This window comes from Vidua macroura, chromosome 18, assembly GCF_024509145.1.
Source record: "Vidua macroura isolate BioBank_ID:100142 chromosome 18, ASM2450914v1, whole genome shotgun sequence".
Lineage (NCBI taxonomy): Eukaryota > Metazoa > Chordata > Aves > Passeriformes > Viduidae > Vidua > Vidua macroura.
Window position 1 is genome coordinate 7,660,077 of NC_071588.1, and position 15,485 is coordinate 7,675,561.

At 36.3% G+C, this 15,485-nt stretch overlaps 1 protein-coding gene across 1 annotated transcript in view; it reads left to right on the forward strand.

Annotated features, from left to right (window-relative positions):
• TXNRD2 (thioredoxin reductase 2) overlaps positions 1 to 12,639 on the forward strand; it is a 30,315-nt gene extending 17,676 nt beyond the window's left edge. The window contains exons 13-17 of the mRNA XM_053994033.1: positions 4,232 to 4,327; positions 4,532 to 4,624; positions 5,397 to 5,468; positions 7,223 to 7,320; positions 9,562 to 12,639. Of these exons, the coding sequence (XP_053850008.1) occupies positions 4,232 to 4,327; positions 4,532 to 4,624; positions 5,397 to 5,468; positions 7,223 to 7,320; positions 9,562 to 9,685 (483 nt within the window). The 3' untranslated portion in view covers positions 9,686 to 12,639. The remainder of the gene's footprint in view (positions 1 to 4,231; positions 4,328 to 4,531; positions 4,625 to 5,396; positions 5,469 to 7,222; positions 7,321 to 9,561) is intronic.
• The last annotated feature ends 2,846 nt before the right edge of the window (positions 12,640 to 15,485 follow it).

A 15,485-nucleotide genomic window follows, 5' to 3' on the forward strand; every position in this document is an offset into this window, starting at 1 on the left:
TTTTTAGTTTTTTGGTTTTTTGGGGGTTTTTTTTGTTTGGTTTTTTTTGTTTTTTTTCTCAAATGTATAAACCTTACAGGTGCTTTTAGTTTCTGAAGAGATGTAATGGATTAAATGATGTCTTGGGAATAGCCTTGCAAATTTCTGACTGGACTCCAGAGCTGCCAGAGACACTTAAATCTCATAAATCTGCTGACCACTCCTGACCTCTTCCCTCTGTGTAGACATGTGTTTCTTCCTGTCTGTCTCCATCTTCATGTGGACTTGCCATTTCCTTTTAAATTGTGTTAAAACTCTTTCCTTCTCAGATATTTCTCCTTTTTTTTCCCCTTACTCTACACAACTTCTCTATCCAGTTGTCCTGACTCTATCCAGTCACTCAGAATTTTGGGATTTTCTAGAATTCCTCTCCTTTCTTCTCATTTCACATGCAGATTCCCTCTTTACTTGTCACTTCTTGCTCTTGGCTACTTCCTAAAGTCCACTTTCTGCTCACAACAGCCTCCTACACCTGCTCATCCCTGATATATATGGCTTGGCTCCCTACTGCTTTCCAAAATTTTCTTTTTAATTTCATCCAAGAAGCAGTTGTTAGAGGCAATGCTGGCAGGGCTTAGAATCTGTTGCTTATTTTGCTGCCAATCTGCAGTGTTATTTTGGGCAAGTCATTTCCTTTTGGATGCTTTTTGTCTTCTGCCCTTTGAGGATTTAGTTAAATAAGAAATATAAAGTTGGAGGCAGGATGCTCTCCTCTTTCCTTCTCTGGATCTAAAAAATCATGTCTTCATTTATTTGTCATTTTCATTTTGTTGTTAAAACTTGGATTTCCTTTTCCTGTGTTTGTCCCTATTATTGCAGATTTTTGAACCTGAGTGGTTCAATAGACACTTCTAAATATAAGTGTTAAAAACAGCACCACAGTTCTATACTGTGTCCAATGTATAACTAGGGGGGGAAATGAAAAAGTTATGTCAGTGCTCTGTAGAATATTCCCTTAAGCTTTTATCTGCATATTGGCTTAATGCAGAGAATTAAAGAGATCATCATATAGTATTCACACATTTCAAGTGTTTAGAGATAAAAAGAAATACTGCCACTATCTTATCTGACTCCAGCACATGACCTGTGTAATTCCACTTGTTAAGCAATGAAGTTTATTTTATTTGAATACTTAAATTAGTTTAGTGGGTGTTCTTTTTTTTTTTTTTTAGGCAGAATTAATTTAGATAATAAACTTCATTGGCATGGGAACCAGCACTGAAATCAATTTCTGTGTTGGTGCACATCTCCAATTAACACATGAGAATCAAGGGCATCCTGCTGAGAGCCACAGAGCTGCAAAGCTTGGTTGTGGTGCTTTCTGGGTGTGACCTACCAAAAGAGCACAGGAAGGGGAGTTTTGTTTCCTGTGAGTGAACATCAATGATCCCTAAGAATCATTATAAAATTTTTTTTTTCCTCCAGTGTTCCTGCTTAGGATTTCTCTTTGCTCTGCTCTGTCCCTGTTAGATTTTCTTTGCTACCATAAAGTGCTTTTGCTCAAATTTTGCAAGTAGTTCCCAAGCCCTCCTCCCTCCTTTACCACTCCACACTGAATAAATACTGAATTGCTACCAAATAGCAAGAACTGCTTTTTTAAAATTTGAATTCAGTGCCCTGGCTGGAAGGGGAGTGAGCGAGGGGGCAGCTGAGTTTCCTGATTGCTCAGAAGGACTGTTTTCACTTGGGAGTCCTACCCTACAAATGGGAATCTGTGTGTACATGGGTGTCTTGTTGCACCCCTGTACGGAATGGAATCCTAATGTTACCCAAGATTTCATTTGGGGAAAAAAAAAGGGAAAAAAAAAATCTTCCAGATGCGAGTCAGTTTGTGTACCCTCAAAAAACATTATTCAAGTTCTGGCAAAATATTATTTTCAACTGGCAGGTGAAATTGCATTTCAGCATTTTCATCTTCTGTAATCAGGAAAATCAAGATGGAATTTTAGTGTGAATTATTTTTTTCAGTGCTGATATAAACTCTCTGTGTTAAAATCCTTCCTCCAGTAGTGTTCTTGTTGAAAAGCATGGCACACACTATAAAGACATTTCCTCAGAAGGAGGTTTATGGTCAGGCCACTCCACATCTGTCATATTTCAAAGGGTGTTACAACAAAGATGTGTAGAGAAAGTGGAATGTACAGTATGTTGCTTTGAATAGAAATTAGACCAAAAAGAGTTGTGTTAGAACAAATACACATTACTTCAAAGCTTTTTAAATTCTCTTAGGACCATCTTAGTTAAATGTATAATCCATTGGAGAATTCCTATGAAAAAAATTGTATCCATAATTATCAGCAGAGTAGTTCTACACATAACTGCAAAGTGAATGTCCATTTCAAATATTTACCAAGGAAGGTCTTTAAGTCATTGTTTATGAGGAATTGGGCTTTATCTGCATGGATGTTTTAGTAATTAGTTGGGTTTTATGGAATGCATGGCAGTGCTTTCACAATTTTATCTCTCGTTCCAATCTTCTATTCATTTCTGGAATGCCAAAACAACATATATTTCCTGCTACAGAAATGATTGGCAGACATGTTTCAGGCAAATGTGTGTAAGAAAAAACAAATTTCATCTGGTAAATTACATTTACAGTCTTGAAAGTCAAAATGCTGGATTTGAAAAATTGTTACTTGAGGGATGTTAGAAGGAAAAAAGGATAGACTTGCAGCTTTGTGATTTGTTATGAGCTGTGGAGGAAAAATAGATTAGCCTTCATTAGCAATTAGATTTGTGGTTTCTGTTATCAGGTTAGATATAATGTTTCAGATTGTTTTTTTGCAATTGAACTTTTAAGTGGTTATTACTACAGATAAAAGCCTAGATGCCTATTAATATGCAGATAATTAATATGGTATGTGTACTGAAGAAAATGGTAGCTAATACTATGTACAGATTCTGTCTACCAACATACAAAAAAAGATAAGCTGGTAAAAAGGAATGGATTCCAGTAAATACTAAAAAACTTCAGGATGATGAAAAAAGTTAAAAACTTTGAATGTGTATGATGGGGAATCCTTATTTTATTTTCTGCTGAGAACTGGTTTTGAGAGCTTATTGAATGACTGCCTCCAAGTAGGACTTTGCAGGAGTGTGATAAGTGTTGTATCTGAATGGGATGTGTGTGAATCAAAACTTCACACATTTTATAAAGCATTCCACGTTGTGCCACAAAAGTGTGTCTCAGTTATGGCTTTCTTATGTTTTCACATCATTCCTTCTGAATTTGTGACCTCTTTTCTCACGTCAGACAAGCATTTTGATGCTATGTCTTGGATGAACTCTTAACCAATGGGGTTTTTTATTAGATCTATGAATTTTGTTTAGTCTTATTAACCTATATGGACTGTTCTTCCTTGGCCTTGAAAATATTCCCTTGCAAATACCTTAATTCAAATTTCAAAAACTTTCAAGTTCTTTAACACCAGCTCTGCAGTTCTGATGCTCCAGCGGTGCTGTGTCAGCACTCAGAATTTGGGTTCTGGCACATTTACAGCCCTGTTTGGATATAAAAAGTAGCCAGGACTCATGGCTTGAACTGGAGCACACCCTGGTCATATCCTGCTGTCGTTCCATTTCTCACTTGCAGGAAGTTTGCATTTGCCAATAGCAATCCCTTTCAAGCCCCTCCGTAACAGCAGAGCCTGAGACCAGGACCAGCTCACCCTTTAGGTCACAGTGCTAGCAAAAGAGCTTTCCACTTTTCCAGTCCAGGACCAACCAAGGAAGTCAGTAATAGTGTCTACAAGTAGCTAGGTTTTGTGCCTGTGTTCTGTAAAAATGTGTCAGACAATTTTTTTTAAAGGTCTGATATTATAAAAACATAGTTGCTTTAAACTAGGCTCTTCTTGCTTTAAAAAGACACTTTGAAAAATTTCCTCATGGCTTACTTGGAGAGAAAGGGTGAAGTGAACAGTCAGCATATGAATATGTGCTGCTTTTCAAGAGGTGCCATGATAAGATAAAAAGATTTTACATATTTGTGACATTTTCCCCCCATTAAGACAGATAGTAAACTCAGACTTTAAAGTACGTTTGGACAGAAATTATTATTGCTTTTTCTATTTGAAGCCCTGCCTACCAAGCTGGAATTCCAAAGATTTGGCTTTCCTCTGACCATTGTCCCAGGAGAAATCTTTGGATGCCGCTTCTCCCTGAGTTCAAACAAAGCTTTGTGCTCTCTTCTTAGGGCCGTCCTGAATTAACACCCACAGCAATAGCTGCAGGAAAACTGCTGGCTCAGCGTCTTTTCGGCCAGTCTTCAGAACTGATGGACTATGACAATGTGAGTTAACGTGTTTTTGCAGTAAGAACAATTTTTGGCTTTTTTTCTTTTAAGGAATTGCATTTTGTCACCTGGAATCCAGCTTTGACAGCAGCCAAAGTGGAGGTGCGTGCCCGAGCTGCACCTCTCAGTCGTGCACAAGTGTCTGCCAGGCAGCTGCTGCACGTGGTTCAGCAGTAACAGCTTCTGCTTCCTCCCAAGCAGGTGCCTACCACAGTCTTCACTCCCTTGGAATATGGTTGTGTTGGCCTGTCAGAAGAAGCAGCTGTGCAACGTCATGGATCAGACAATATTGAGGTATGAAAGCATTTTTAATTTTCTAGTTGGTATCAAAGTTGCCCTGTGGAAAGGCAGAATTTTTACTGCTTAGCAGGTAAAATTTTTGGTCCCCAAAAATACTGTGTTTACAGTTAGGGAGTTGGAGTCTCCAGAAGTGCTCAGAACTTCAGTAGTATTGCAGCAGGTCACAATGGGAACTTTTGCTTCTTGGGCTTAAAATCACTGATAGGGTGTGGCAGCTTTAAAGTAGCTGCCATTTTAGCAAGTTACATTGTGCAGCATCATTAAATAATGGTTATGTTACTTTCTACAAGTTACCATTGAAAAGATATGATGTGTTACTCTTAATCACTCGGGAAAATCATTAATGAAATAATAAGAATTTACTATTCAGAATGCAAAAATTAAAGTTTGGATTTTGTTGTGAGATGCATTATTATAGATATGAAGAATTCTTGGATTTAATTTTTTTCAGCAAAAAAGGCATTGAACCTTTGGGAGAAGCTTAAAAATGCTAGGTTTTTTTCCTTTAATTTGGTGCATTAGTCTGAGTGGCATTATTTGTGAGGGTTTTTTCAGTTTTGTTTTTAATCTAATGATTCTCTGAGAAAGGTTTGTGTTAAGCTCTTACTGTGCTTTCCATATTTTTCTTTAAAATAACAGGTTATAAATGAATCAATATTTGTACAAAGGTATAAATATATAGTAATAGTAGTTTTTATAGTAATAAATACCAGGTTTTGACATAATAGTACTCTCTGACACGAAATGTTATTGTTTTTCCTACCAGGTATACCATGCATATTATAAACCTTTAGAGTTCACAGTGGCTGAAAGAGATGCAACTCAATGCTATATGAAAGTGAGTTTTGTGGGCTTTTAACTTGCTTTTAACTTAAAATGGGATATGGTAGAGCCAACTTTAAAGAGCACTGTTTGGAAAAAAAAAAAACATCTCAAGGTGGATATTTTCGTGGTGACAGACATCTTGAAATTGCTTTACAGATTATTAGCATTTTTCAGAACTGACATTCTGCTGATAAATACCATCTTTGAACCCTAAAAAGTATTTCATATTCTACAGAGAGCAATCTCTGCTTCTTCCAGAAAAGTTCTTAACTGGTTACATGAAATATTTATATTGACACCTCTTGCCAAAACTGTGATACCTTCAAAAATTAAGTGTAAGGCTTACAAAACTACAATAATTAGTCAGTCTCTACTCATGAAAAAAAAAAAGCTTCTGGTTTAGACCAAAGTGCCAGACCTGAAAAGGGCCTTCTGCAGCAATCCAGTTGCTCAATGTTGGAAAGGTTTTTGATGCTCTTGCCTACAGCAGAGAATCTTAAAAAAGATGAAGTGTAGTGTTGGTAGAATATATCATAGTTTTCTTTTTCTTCCTTTTCTCCTCATCATCAGGGAACAGTCTTTTTTGCATAAATGTGTCCATCAATTATATGATACAATATTACATTGTTATGTAGGGAATGTCCATTGTCAATAATGGCAATCAGTTTTTCTGACTCTATCACCTCTGAATTATGTAAATGCTTGCCTTAAGCATCCCAAGTACTAGGGTAACAAAGGTGATGATATTCAATTTTATGTATTCCCTTTGAATTATGTCAATTAGAGTAAATATTTAAGGGTGAAGTACTGACAGTAGTACTACATAATAGTTGTTGGATGACGTTTAATATAGTCCTTACTAAACTCTCAAAACATATAAACAAACATTTAACTTGAGTCTTTCAAACTCTATTGCAAATTTTTTTCCTTTAAAATGCCTTAATATTTAAAGTCCCACATGAAGATTGCTGCTGTTCCTGGCATTCATGATGAAAGAAATCTGAGCTTTTACTGAATAGCAGAACTTAGTAGATTAGTGATAATTTAATGCCTGATGGGAGGATGCAGGGAGAGACTGACTTTCTTTTCATAATTATAAAGATGGTGTCCTTACAGGAACTAAACCGTTTTCATTAAGTTCTCTAATAAAAGTTAAGTGTGCAATGACTCAGGCACTCCTAGATACTTATTAACCTTCATCTTTGGCTGCTTCTGAGGCTTGACTCCTTTTTAGGTTATGTGCCCCTTGTGGTAAATGTATCTCACCAAACATGCTGCTGTGTTTACTAACTGTCACAAAGGCACAAAATATCCTGGAACTGGTAGTGGTCATCTGTGAAAATACAGCTGATAATGGTAGTGATCTTCTGTGAAAATCACTACCATGATGAAAACAACTGCACAGGCTTGGAGAAGTGCTGAGGTGGCCACTCAGTGGAAAAGAGTATTGGTCTGGTCACCAGACTACAGAAAGTACTTTGAGGATTTCATACAAATGGCGAACAACAGTTCCAGAAATTATTGTTGTCAGTGGCTCCCTCAAGTCTGAAAGAAATACACTAATAAAGCTTCAATTCAGGAAAGTGCTTAAGGACGAGTAAGACCTATTGAAGTCAGTAAGACTTAAGCAAGTGCATAAGTTTTTGGCACACTGGAAATAAACAGCTGAACTAGGATCTTGGGGCACTCCAGTTTCATTTAATTCATCTTCATGCCTTATCTTTAAGTGTTCTAAGAAAAGATCTTTTTGTGATGTATTGTTTTCAGATGGTGTGCTTACGAGAGAGGGAGCAAAGAATACTTGGCCTTCATTTCATTGGACCAAATGCAGGCGAAGTTATTCAAGGATTTGCTCTTGGAATCAAGTAAGTACAAAAGAATGTCTCTAGCTTCTAAAGCCTGCTTCTTAAGTTATTGTAAGATTATAAAAGATAGCTGCCTAGTTTTGGCAACACTATAAAGAATGCATGCTTTTTGTTACTTTTATGGAGTATTGCACATATTTTCACAAAAAATACTGCAGTTCTTCATTAAGATGTACTGGATTTAGTTACTGTAATACTGGATATAGTTAGGGAACAACTGAAGAAAATATATCATTGATTTGATATAGTTAAAGCAAAAAAAAGAATTAATCATTAACTAAACTAATCTTAGTTTCTTCAGTGCAGCTTCTTTTGCATTTTGTGCACAGGATAGGAAATCACCACACAGTTTTGCAATTTACTCCTTTAAAATATATACTTGTGCTTTTCAGAAAAACCTTTCTTTACACCTGCCAAGCATTTCCTTTCCTAATCTCATCTTTAAATTTGCACAGCCATGGCTTCTTAAATGTTCAGCAAGTTTTGCTTGAATTCTTATATTGCTGGGGTACTAGCTAAATATGGTATAGTAAAAAAGAAATTTCTATAGGATGATGGGAGAGGGAAGATAGTTTTGTTTGAAGTGATCTGATAATTGCAATAAAAACATCCTTTGTGATCTGATCTTGTTTAAGATTTTGCTCAAATATTAATAAACAAGTCCTCCATTTGAAGGAGTAAGCAATGATTCTCAGTCCTCTCTGGTTAAATGGAAAATTCTTGCTATGCTTTTTGTGTGCTACAATTTTTTCTTATTTGTTTTTTCCTTTCCCCTTCTTATTGCTGATTCACATCTTCAGAAATGTTAATTCCTTTATTTACATTACAAAACTATAATTTTTAACTCCCTCTTCAAAGAAAGTAGTCTGGGACATCATAAATCATTGCCAGTTGTGGTGTCAGTTCATTTCCCTAAATTTGATCACCGTTTTACTGCAGTTTTAGTCCTGCAGTTGTGAGTGACTATTATAAATGAAAAGCAGAAAGGATTAAGAAGGCAGGACTGCAAGTAACATGTGAGGAATATCTTGGAAATCACTGATTGCAGTGTACACTCAGTACACATTTTCAACATGTGTTTGTAGTCCATTAATTGCCAGTGGTATAGATTCTAGAACTACATTTTTTAGGATGTCATTGTTTTGATGTTTTATCCAAAATAACCATTGAAAAGGAAGCACATGAAACTGGAGTGCTTTTCTGCCTTGCTTGAGGGAAATAAAAACTTTAGCCACAGTAAGAGGTTTTCAGCAGGTCAGATTCCTGTATTGGTTTCTGTTGCATTTCACAAATCCAGAGCTTTCAATGCGGAACCCCCACTGTAAAAGCTGCTCTTCTCCTTTGTCAAATATTGCTTCAGCCTCTCTGACAGATTTTTTATCTTTCCTCCCCACCCAGCACTCCAGTAACATTTGTAGTCAGCAAAGATCTTTTGCTTGTCAGTGCGTTTTTAGATGTAAGTGGAGACACCAGAAGGCCACTATAGCTTCCTTTCCTGTATTTTGTAGAGGGATATAACATTATTCCATAGAGAGCTTGAAAGAATTCTTAAATTTAGGGCCATTTCAGCTATTCTTACAACATGGTCTGGCAGGAATAGCAGTTCAAAAGAAAATCATCAAATCTTAAGAATGTTACTGGACAAATAAGGGAATTAAGCAAGTGGGATTGTAGCACAAGGGGGTTATGGTGGGTTATGTCTGCTTGCTATGTTTTTCTAAATAAAAGACTTTTTTTTTTCCTCGCTTATAACATTGATATGTTCAGTGTAAGCACCAGAGACTTTAAGTTCATGGAAGAATATCCTGGTATTATTTCCTTTAGCAGATTCTTTCCAACAGTTCTAATTAAGATTTTCTTCCTCTGTGTGTATGTGTGCATTTTTTTCCATCTGGAGTTAGTGAAACACACATGTATGTACAAGAAAAGCTGAAGATTGCAGTTTTGTCATATGTTTTTGCCACAGGCTCAGTTGTGACTTAGGGTAAATTGCTTAATTCTCTCTGTCTCAACTCTTATGACAATTCTTCCCTACCTCAGTGTTGGGAAGCTGGGCGTCTACGTGTTGTGTAAGTGCCTGAGAAATAATAGACAGCATTGTCTGAAGAACAAATGCAACTCCTCTACCTGATCAAATGGACAAGAGCAGAGTTATTTTGATATTTTAGTACCTTTTAGCTGCTTCAGGTGAATAGCATTTGACTTTGTGCGTCATTTTTTGTTGTTGTTGATTTTTGGTAGGTGTGGTGCTACATATCCTCAGATGATGAAGACAGTTGGCATTCACCCCACCTGTGCTGAAGAAGTTACCAAGTTGCACATTACAAAGCGTTCTGGCCTGGATGCAACAGTCACAGGCTGCTGAGGTTAAATACCATCCCTGGAAAGAAGGAAAAAAAGCACAAAACATATTTGTAAAGAAAGGGGGCACTGAAAATTGAAACAGCTTTAATGGTTCAGGTTACAGGAATTTTTTTTTTGTTTTTTTTGTAGAGAGGTTTTTCTCATAGCCGAAAAATTTTCCTTGCACCATCACAGTTCTAAAACCAATGTAGTCCTGCTGCAACAAATCTCTCTTTCTGAGTGCCTGAAGCTCTTCTGTTGCTGGCAGCTAGGGAATAATCCCAGTATTTCATATGTAAATATAACTAAAGCCCGTGACATCTGAGGCCATCTACAAATGAAGCAGTTGTCATTTGGGTTTCCCTGTTGGTCAGCAGAAGAGTCTCAGATGCTGGGAATCAGACAGGACATCCCTTAGAAGTTTGGTGGGATGCTTTGTCCTGCATGCTTGGGTGGCTCATTACTGATCCTAATATTGAACACTGAGACTTTGCATTCACTAGTGGAAACAAGTTCCTGGAGTGCATAACAAAGGGTAAGCAATCATCTTTGGGTTTTTTTCCTTTAAAATGTAATGTGTAATGGAATTTAATAGAAAATCACCTGAAGCTGTACTGCTGCTGGAAGAATCACAATGGATTAATCATTAGCAGCCTGGTCACACTGTTACGGAGAGGACTGAGAATGAATGATCTCAGAGGTGCTAAAGAAAGAGTTGAATTTTATGGTGGCGTCTCTGCCTACTCCTCAAATTTTTAATTCAGCTCAGTCCAAACTAAATTGACACATCTCACAAATTACTGCTTGAACAGTGTATATTAAGCTGACAAGTAGAGTAAAACCCTCTAATAATCCACCTTATGCAGCATTTTCTGTTTTATAGAATGCAGGAATATGGCTGACACTGAAATATTTTCTTGGTTTGTTTTTAAGACTTTCTTACTGATGAGCTGGAGACTATATCTGAACTGACTTATGTCTGGCTTTAATAAAACATGTTACTGAAGGGAACTGCATTAAGCAGCGATCCAGAAGAGAAATGGTCCTGCCCTGAACAAAGATATAAAATAATAATCTGCAACTTTTTCTTTTTTTTCTGTTTTTGTGTACTGGCCCGAGTAAGAAAGTATTACCCTGTTGAAAATTCCTGATGATTTTCGTGCTTTCCAGAAGGGGGAGGTGCTGGCTCATCTGTGGCAGGAGAGGAACAAATCTGAGAGTGAAGCTTCTTGTGCAGAGCCCTGTTAAGGAGGTAGCCTGACAAAGGCAAACACAAACCAATCTGCACTGAATTTCAATTCCAGTCGCAGTTTCTTGCACCCTTTACAGCAGAGTAGTGCACATTGGAAGAGACCAACTTCAGGTGAAACAAAATATATCCTTTTTGCAGTTAATTTATATCAGTGTTTTATGTGTGGAATTTGTTATTTTCATTCCAAACTTGTTGAAGTTTTGAAGAATAGTCTGATGATCATGTGTATATCTGCTATTTTAATTTGATTGGTATTTCACTGCTGGAACAATACAGACAAATGGGTAGTTTATATCGAGTGTGAAATAATTTTTACCATGAGAGTTGTACCTGTCTGAGAAACTATTAGGCAAAAGGGATCAAAACTTCCTTGTAAAATAGGATTTAACAGCATTTATCACACTCTCATTGATATGAGAATATTAAATTTTCAAATTTTTTTTTAACTTAAACAAAAGAAGTCCTAAATGTTTTCTCTACAAAATTTCCTGATTTTTTTTTTTTGGTCCACATTTCTGGTCCATAAACTAGAAATAAGTGATACAGTTGGACTCCAAGTGGCATTCCCTATCAGATCTGCTGATGCCATTTTTCATCTGTGAAGTCATCCATAAGTTTGTAGTTGACAAGAAATATTTGGACTGGAAATGTTGTTGAAACAACGCCTGAATCTTGCAGCTGCCTTTAGAAGAAATTATTAAAACTTTATATAAATAGGTGCATACCTGCACATTCAGAAGTTTCTCTTTCCTTTAATAAAGGGCCTTATGAGTATGGTGCAGCCAAAACCCTTGCTGGATTTTCCTCAGCTGTTTACAAAAAAGGAATTCAGAGTAAATTAGGGTTTCTTAAAATGTTTTACTTAAAATTTCAAAATTTGGAGATACAGCCTAATAGCAATTTTGCTGTGAGAAACAGCTCACCTCTGACAAAACTTCGTTTATGCATACAAGTTTTTCTTTCAAGTTATTATCTATTATAGTTCCTTTTGTTTCCCAAAAATGAAAGCACTGGTGTTTAACCATGTAAAATCTGCTTCTCTTCTCTGCCCTCCCAATGCATCCAGTAGACAGAGTTGTCTGTCCATACAGACAAATCAATGGAAAGATGAGTTCATTTCATTCATTCTAAAGTTCAAATTAATTATTTGGGACAGCAAATAGAGAGATCTCAAGGAAATGTGTCCTCAGTGCATATAGAGTGTGAAACTAAAGCATGTCATGGTTTTCAGAAGAAACAGAACTGTCTTGGTTTTAGAATTGCTGAGTGGCTTGCATGAAATTGTTCCTGTCTCTTCAACAGCAGCCTGGCTCTGTTCCTCATTTAGTGGAAAATGCTGTTGCCCCTTGAAGTAAAACAAAACATACACTCCCACCTAGATAATAATGTCAGAATCAACAGCAAGACAGAATAATGACAAATATTGTGATTGTGCTTTTTTTCCTGAAGGATTCACCAGGGATGGTGCTTAAGAATTATTTTTAAAAGCCTGACCAATGTAAATTGAAACAGTTGATGTACATTGCAACTTACTGATTGCATGTGAAAATGTACCAAGAAAAAAGTGGTCAGGCTTCTTAGGATGCCAGCTGATGAGGATTTGTTTGTCAAACCACACCATGGTGCAAACAAGTCTGAGCTTTGCTGGGTCCCTCATATGTGTGATCCCAATATTTATTGTGTTATGAATTAATTAATAAATAAAGAATATTTTTTCTAGTAAATGTGTGATTGCACTTGCTTAATTTTCTACATATGATTTCTGCTTACAATAGATACATTTTTTGATCTTAATGCTTTCTATCTTGGTTGAAGTATGTATTTTACAGGAAACGAAGAAATAGACAGACTCAGACCTTTTATTAAGGAAATGTTGATACTTCTGTATCAATGTGTAAACTGAATAACCACTGAGATTTTCCCAGGCTGGATGGCCTCATATTTTAAATTTAAATTAAGAGAAACTGTAGACTCTTAAGTATGGTTTCAAATATTGCCTCTTTATTCCTGCTAATGAGGTCTAACAGGTATTTTCATTGTCCCTGCATGCTGACATGCTTCTTGAAGTCTTGTCAAGAGTAAACTCCCTGAGTGCAGTCAGAGCATTTTACAGGGCTACAGTGTTCTACAAGAACGGTTCGCTTTGGGGTTTAAACTAGAACACAGAGTGGAGAAAATGCAGTGCTACAAAGCCAGTTAGTAGCTGTGGATACTGCTAGGTAAAAATATTAGTAGATTAATAGAGAAATTACTAGCAAAATTTATTTAGAACTCTGACAAAATTCTCTGTTAGAAAAGTAAGGGAGTACATTGTTCAATTCATCTCAATTTTCTTTTATATCTTTAAAGTCCACTGATTTTGATGAGAAGTTCCCATTAAGTCAGGTGATACTGAGCTGAAACAGGCTAGTTTAGTATTGCCTCCGTATATGCCCTGGCTTTGATGCTGAGAATGAATATTGACTTTACTCTGTGTAAAGGCATTTCTATTTCTGCATTTTTAATCTATTGGAATTTCCTGAAATATTTCATTGCAGGTTCTAACTAATTAGGATAACTAGTAACAGTCCTAAAAATTGTAATAAGGTAAGCATAATTCTTGATTTTTTTTTTTTTGTTTTGTTTATTTTCATATATCACTTAATCCCAAAGCAAAAAGAGTAACAGATGAGCATACAGACAAAATAATTTTGGAATAAAATTTATTGCTTTATTTATATTATACCTAATGATAGCTTGCTCTTGAGGTGTTGTGTGCAATTAAGTTTTGCCTTTTCCCATTTCTGCATGTACTGTATTTTGTTACATCTACTGAAAATAGTTTCTACAGTTTAAATTTTTCCAGACCAGGAGCTGGAAAAGATACTTCAGTGCAACAGCTGCACATTTTTTTGCTAGCACATTTATTCTGATAAAAACATAAAAACCATGGATGCCATAGTGTTTCTAACCAAAGCAGTTGAGTATTTTAAAGACATTTGTGTTGGAAGACTTCTCTTCAGAGGCTTACGTCTGTCCAACAAAGTAGGCAATTCTGTGCCCATATAAATTGCCATTTGTCTAAATGCCCATGACATCAGTGTACTCAAAGCTAAGGTTGGCCATTAATTTCACTGGGATGCAAATATTTGTCTTAAGTGCTTTGTTAAAGGGGAATCAATATAAGCATATGCCAAAATGTCTTTCGTTATTACAGTTGGGGAAAAGGCTGCAATTATGATTCAAAACATAAAAGGTACAATAGACATCTATGATTAGGCAATGAAATATGCCTTTAATAAGCATAGTGCAGACAGTTTGTTTTGCAATACGTAAACTTGTATAAAATTCATTGACTTTTTCATTCTTTCAGATCTGTGTGCTCTCTTTTAAGAGAGGTTTTTTACTTTAATGCACGAAGTTTTCCTGATGTTCTTCCAGCAGAAAGGCTGGGTTTGTATGCATTTATTCTAGTGCCAAACATGGATTTTACTGGGAAAAGAGGAAACAGCAGAGCAAACCTCTTTTTTTTTCCTTTTTCCCAGGGCAGCATGCAACAGATTTGCAGTAATTACTCTAACTGATTTTTTTAAAATGGAATATTTCTGTCCACTACATGTCAAAAAGCTAATTATGTTTCCGTTGTGGTACTCAAAGTCAATATTGTCAGCTCTTCTTAGTTCTAATCCTCTACATTGAATTTTGATGGGCCAGGTGAAATATCCCCTTCAGCACCTTACTGCAATTCTTGTCAATCATCTTGCCATGAAAAACATGCATATTACAAAGGCTTTGGCAACACTGCATCTGATTTCAGTCTTTAATCTTATATGCACCTTAAGAAAACATCATTCCAACTACTGACATTCTGTTTGGGACATGAATGGGATCCTATTTGCTGTGGGAAACAAAGAAAATTATCTAATCTTTAATGGATATAATGGAACTCTTTGGTCATAACAGTGTAAAGTCTTAGTAAAACACAGATCTAGGAAGAAAACAATTATGATGGTGAACTGATGTAGAAATTAAGCAGAATATCTCAGGTGAATAAGTAAGAAAATGCACATTTATCTATTCATAATGTAATTGTAAAATACCTTGCTTCAGGCACTGTTGGACTGAGGAGAGTGTCTTTTTTTGGAACCCCTAGACTTTCTGTACAAAGAATGCTGTTTACTGTAGTCCATTTCATTGCATGGTACTGTGTGTGCCACTTTTTTGTTGTTTCTTATAGACAAGATCTAGCACATCTAAAATCTTCTGGTCCTACAATGGAAAATTAACATCATTCCCTAAGAAGCTGGAATATAAACTAATAAGGCAGGTTTCCAGAATCTGATTGCATCAGTCATAAAGATATAGTACGAAGAGAAAAGTGGATATTCCCTGGGGGAGAGTGTGAAATGAAGACCAGTCTTGTTTGAACAAGGTGCTGTGCATTGTTAGCTGGGTAGAGATATTGGGAGTTGCAGCCTGTCAGAACCAGCATCTCCAAGGAGGGGGTGGGGGAAAATTTTTCCAGGTAGAAATCTCAGCAGTTTGTAATAGAGTAGGTCCAATATATTAATACATTTATTTAAGGAAAGCC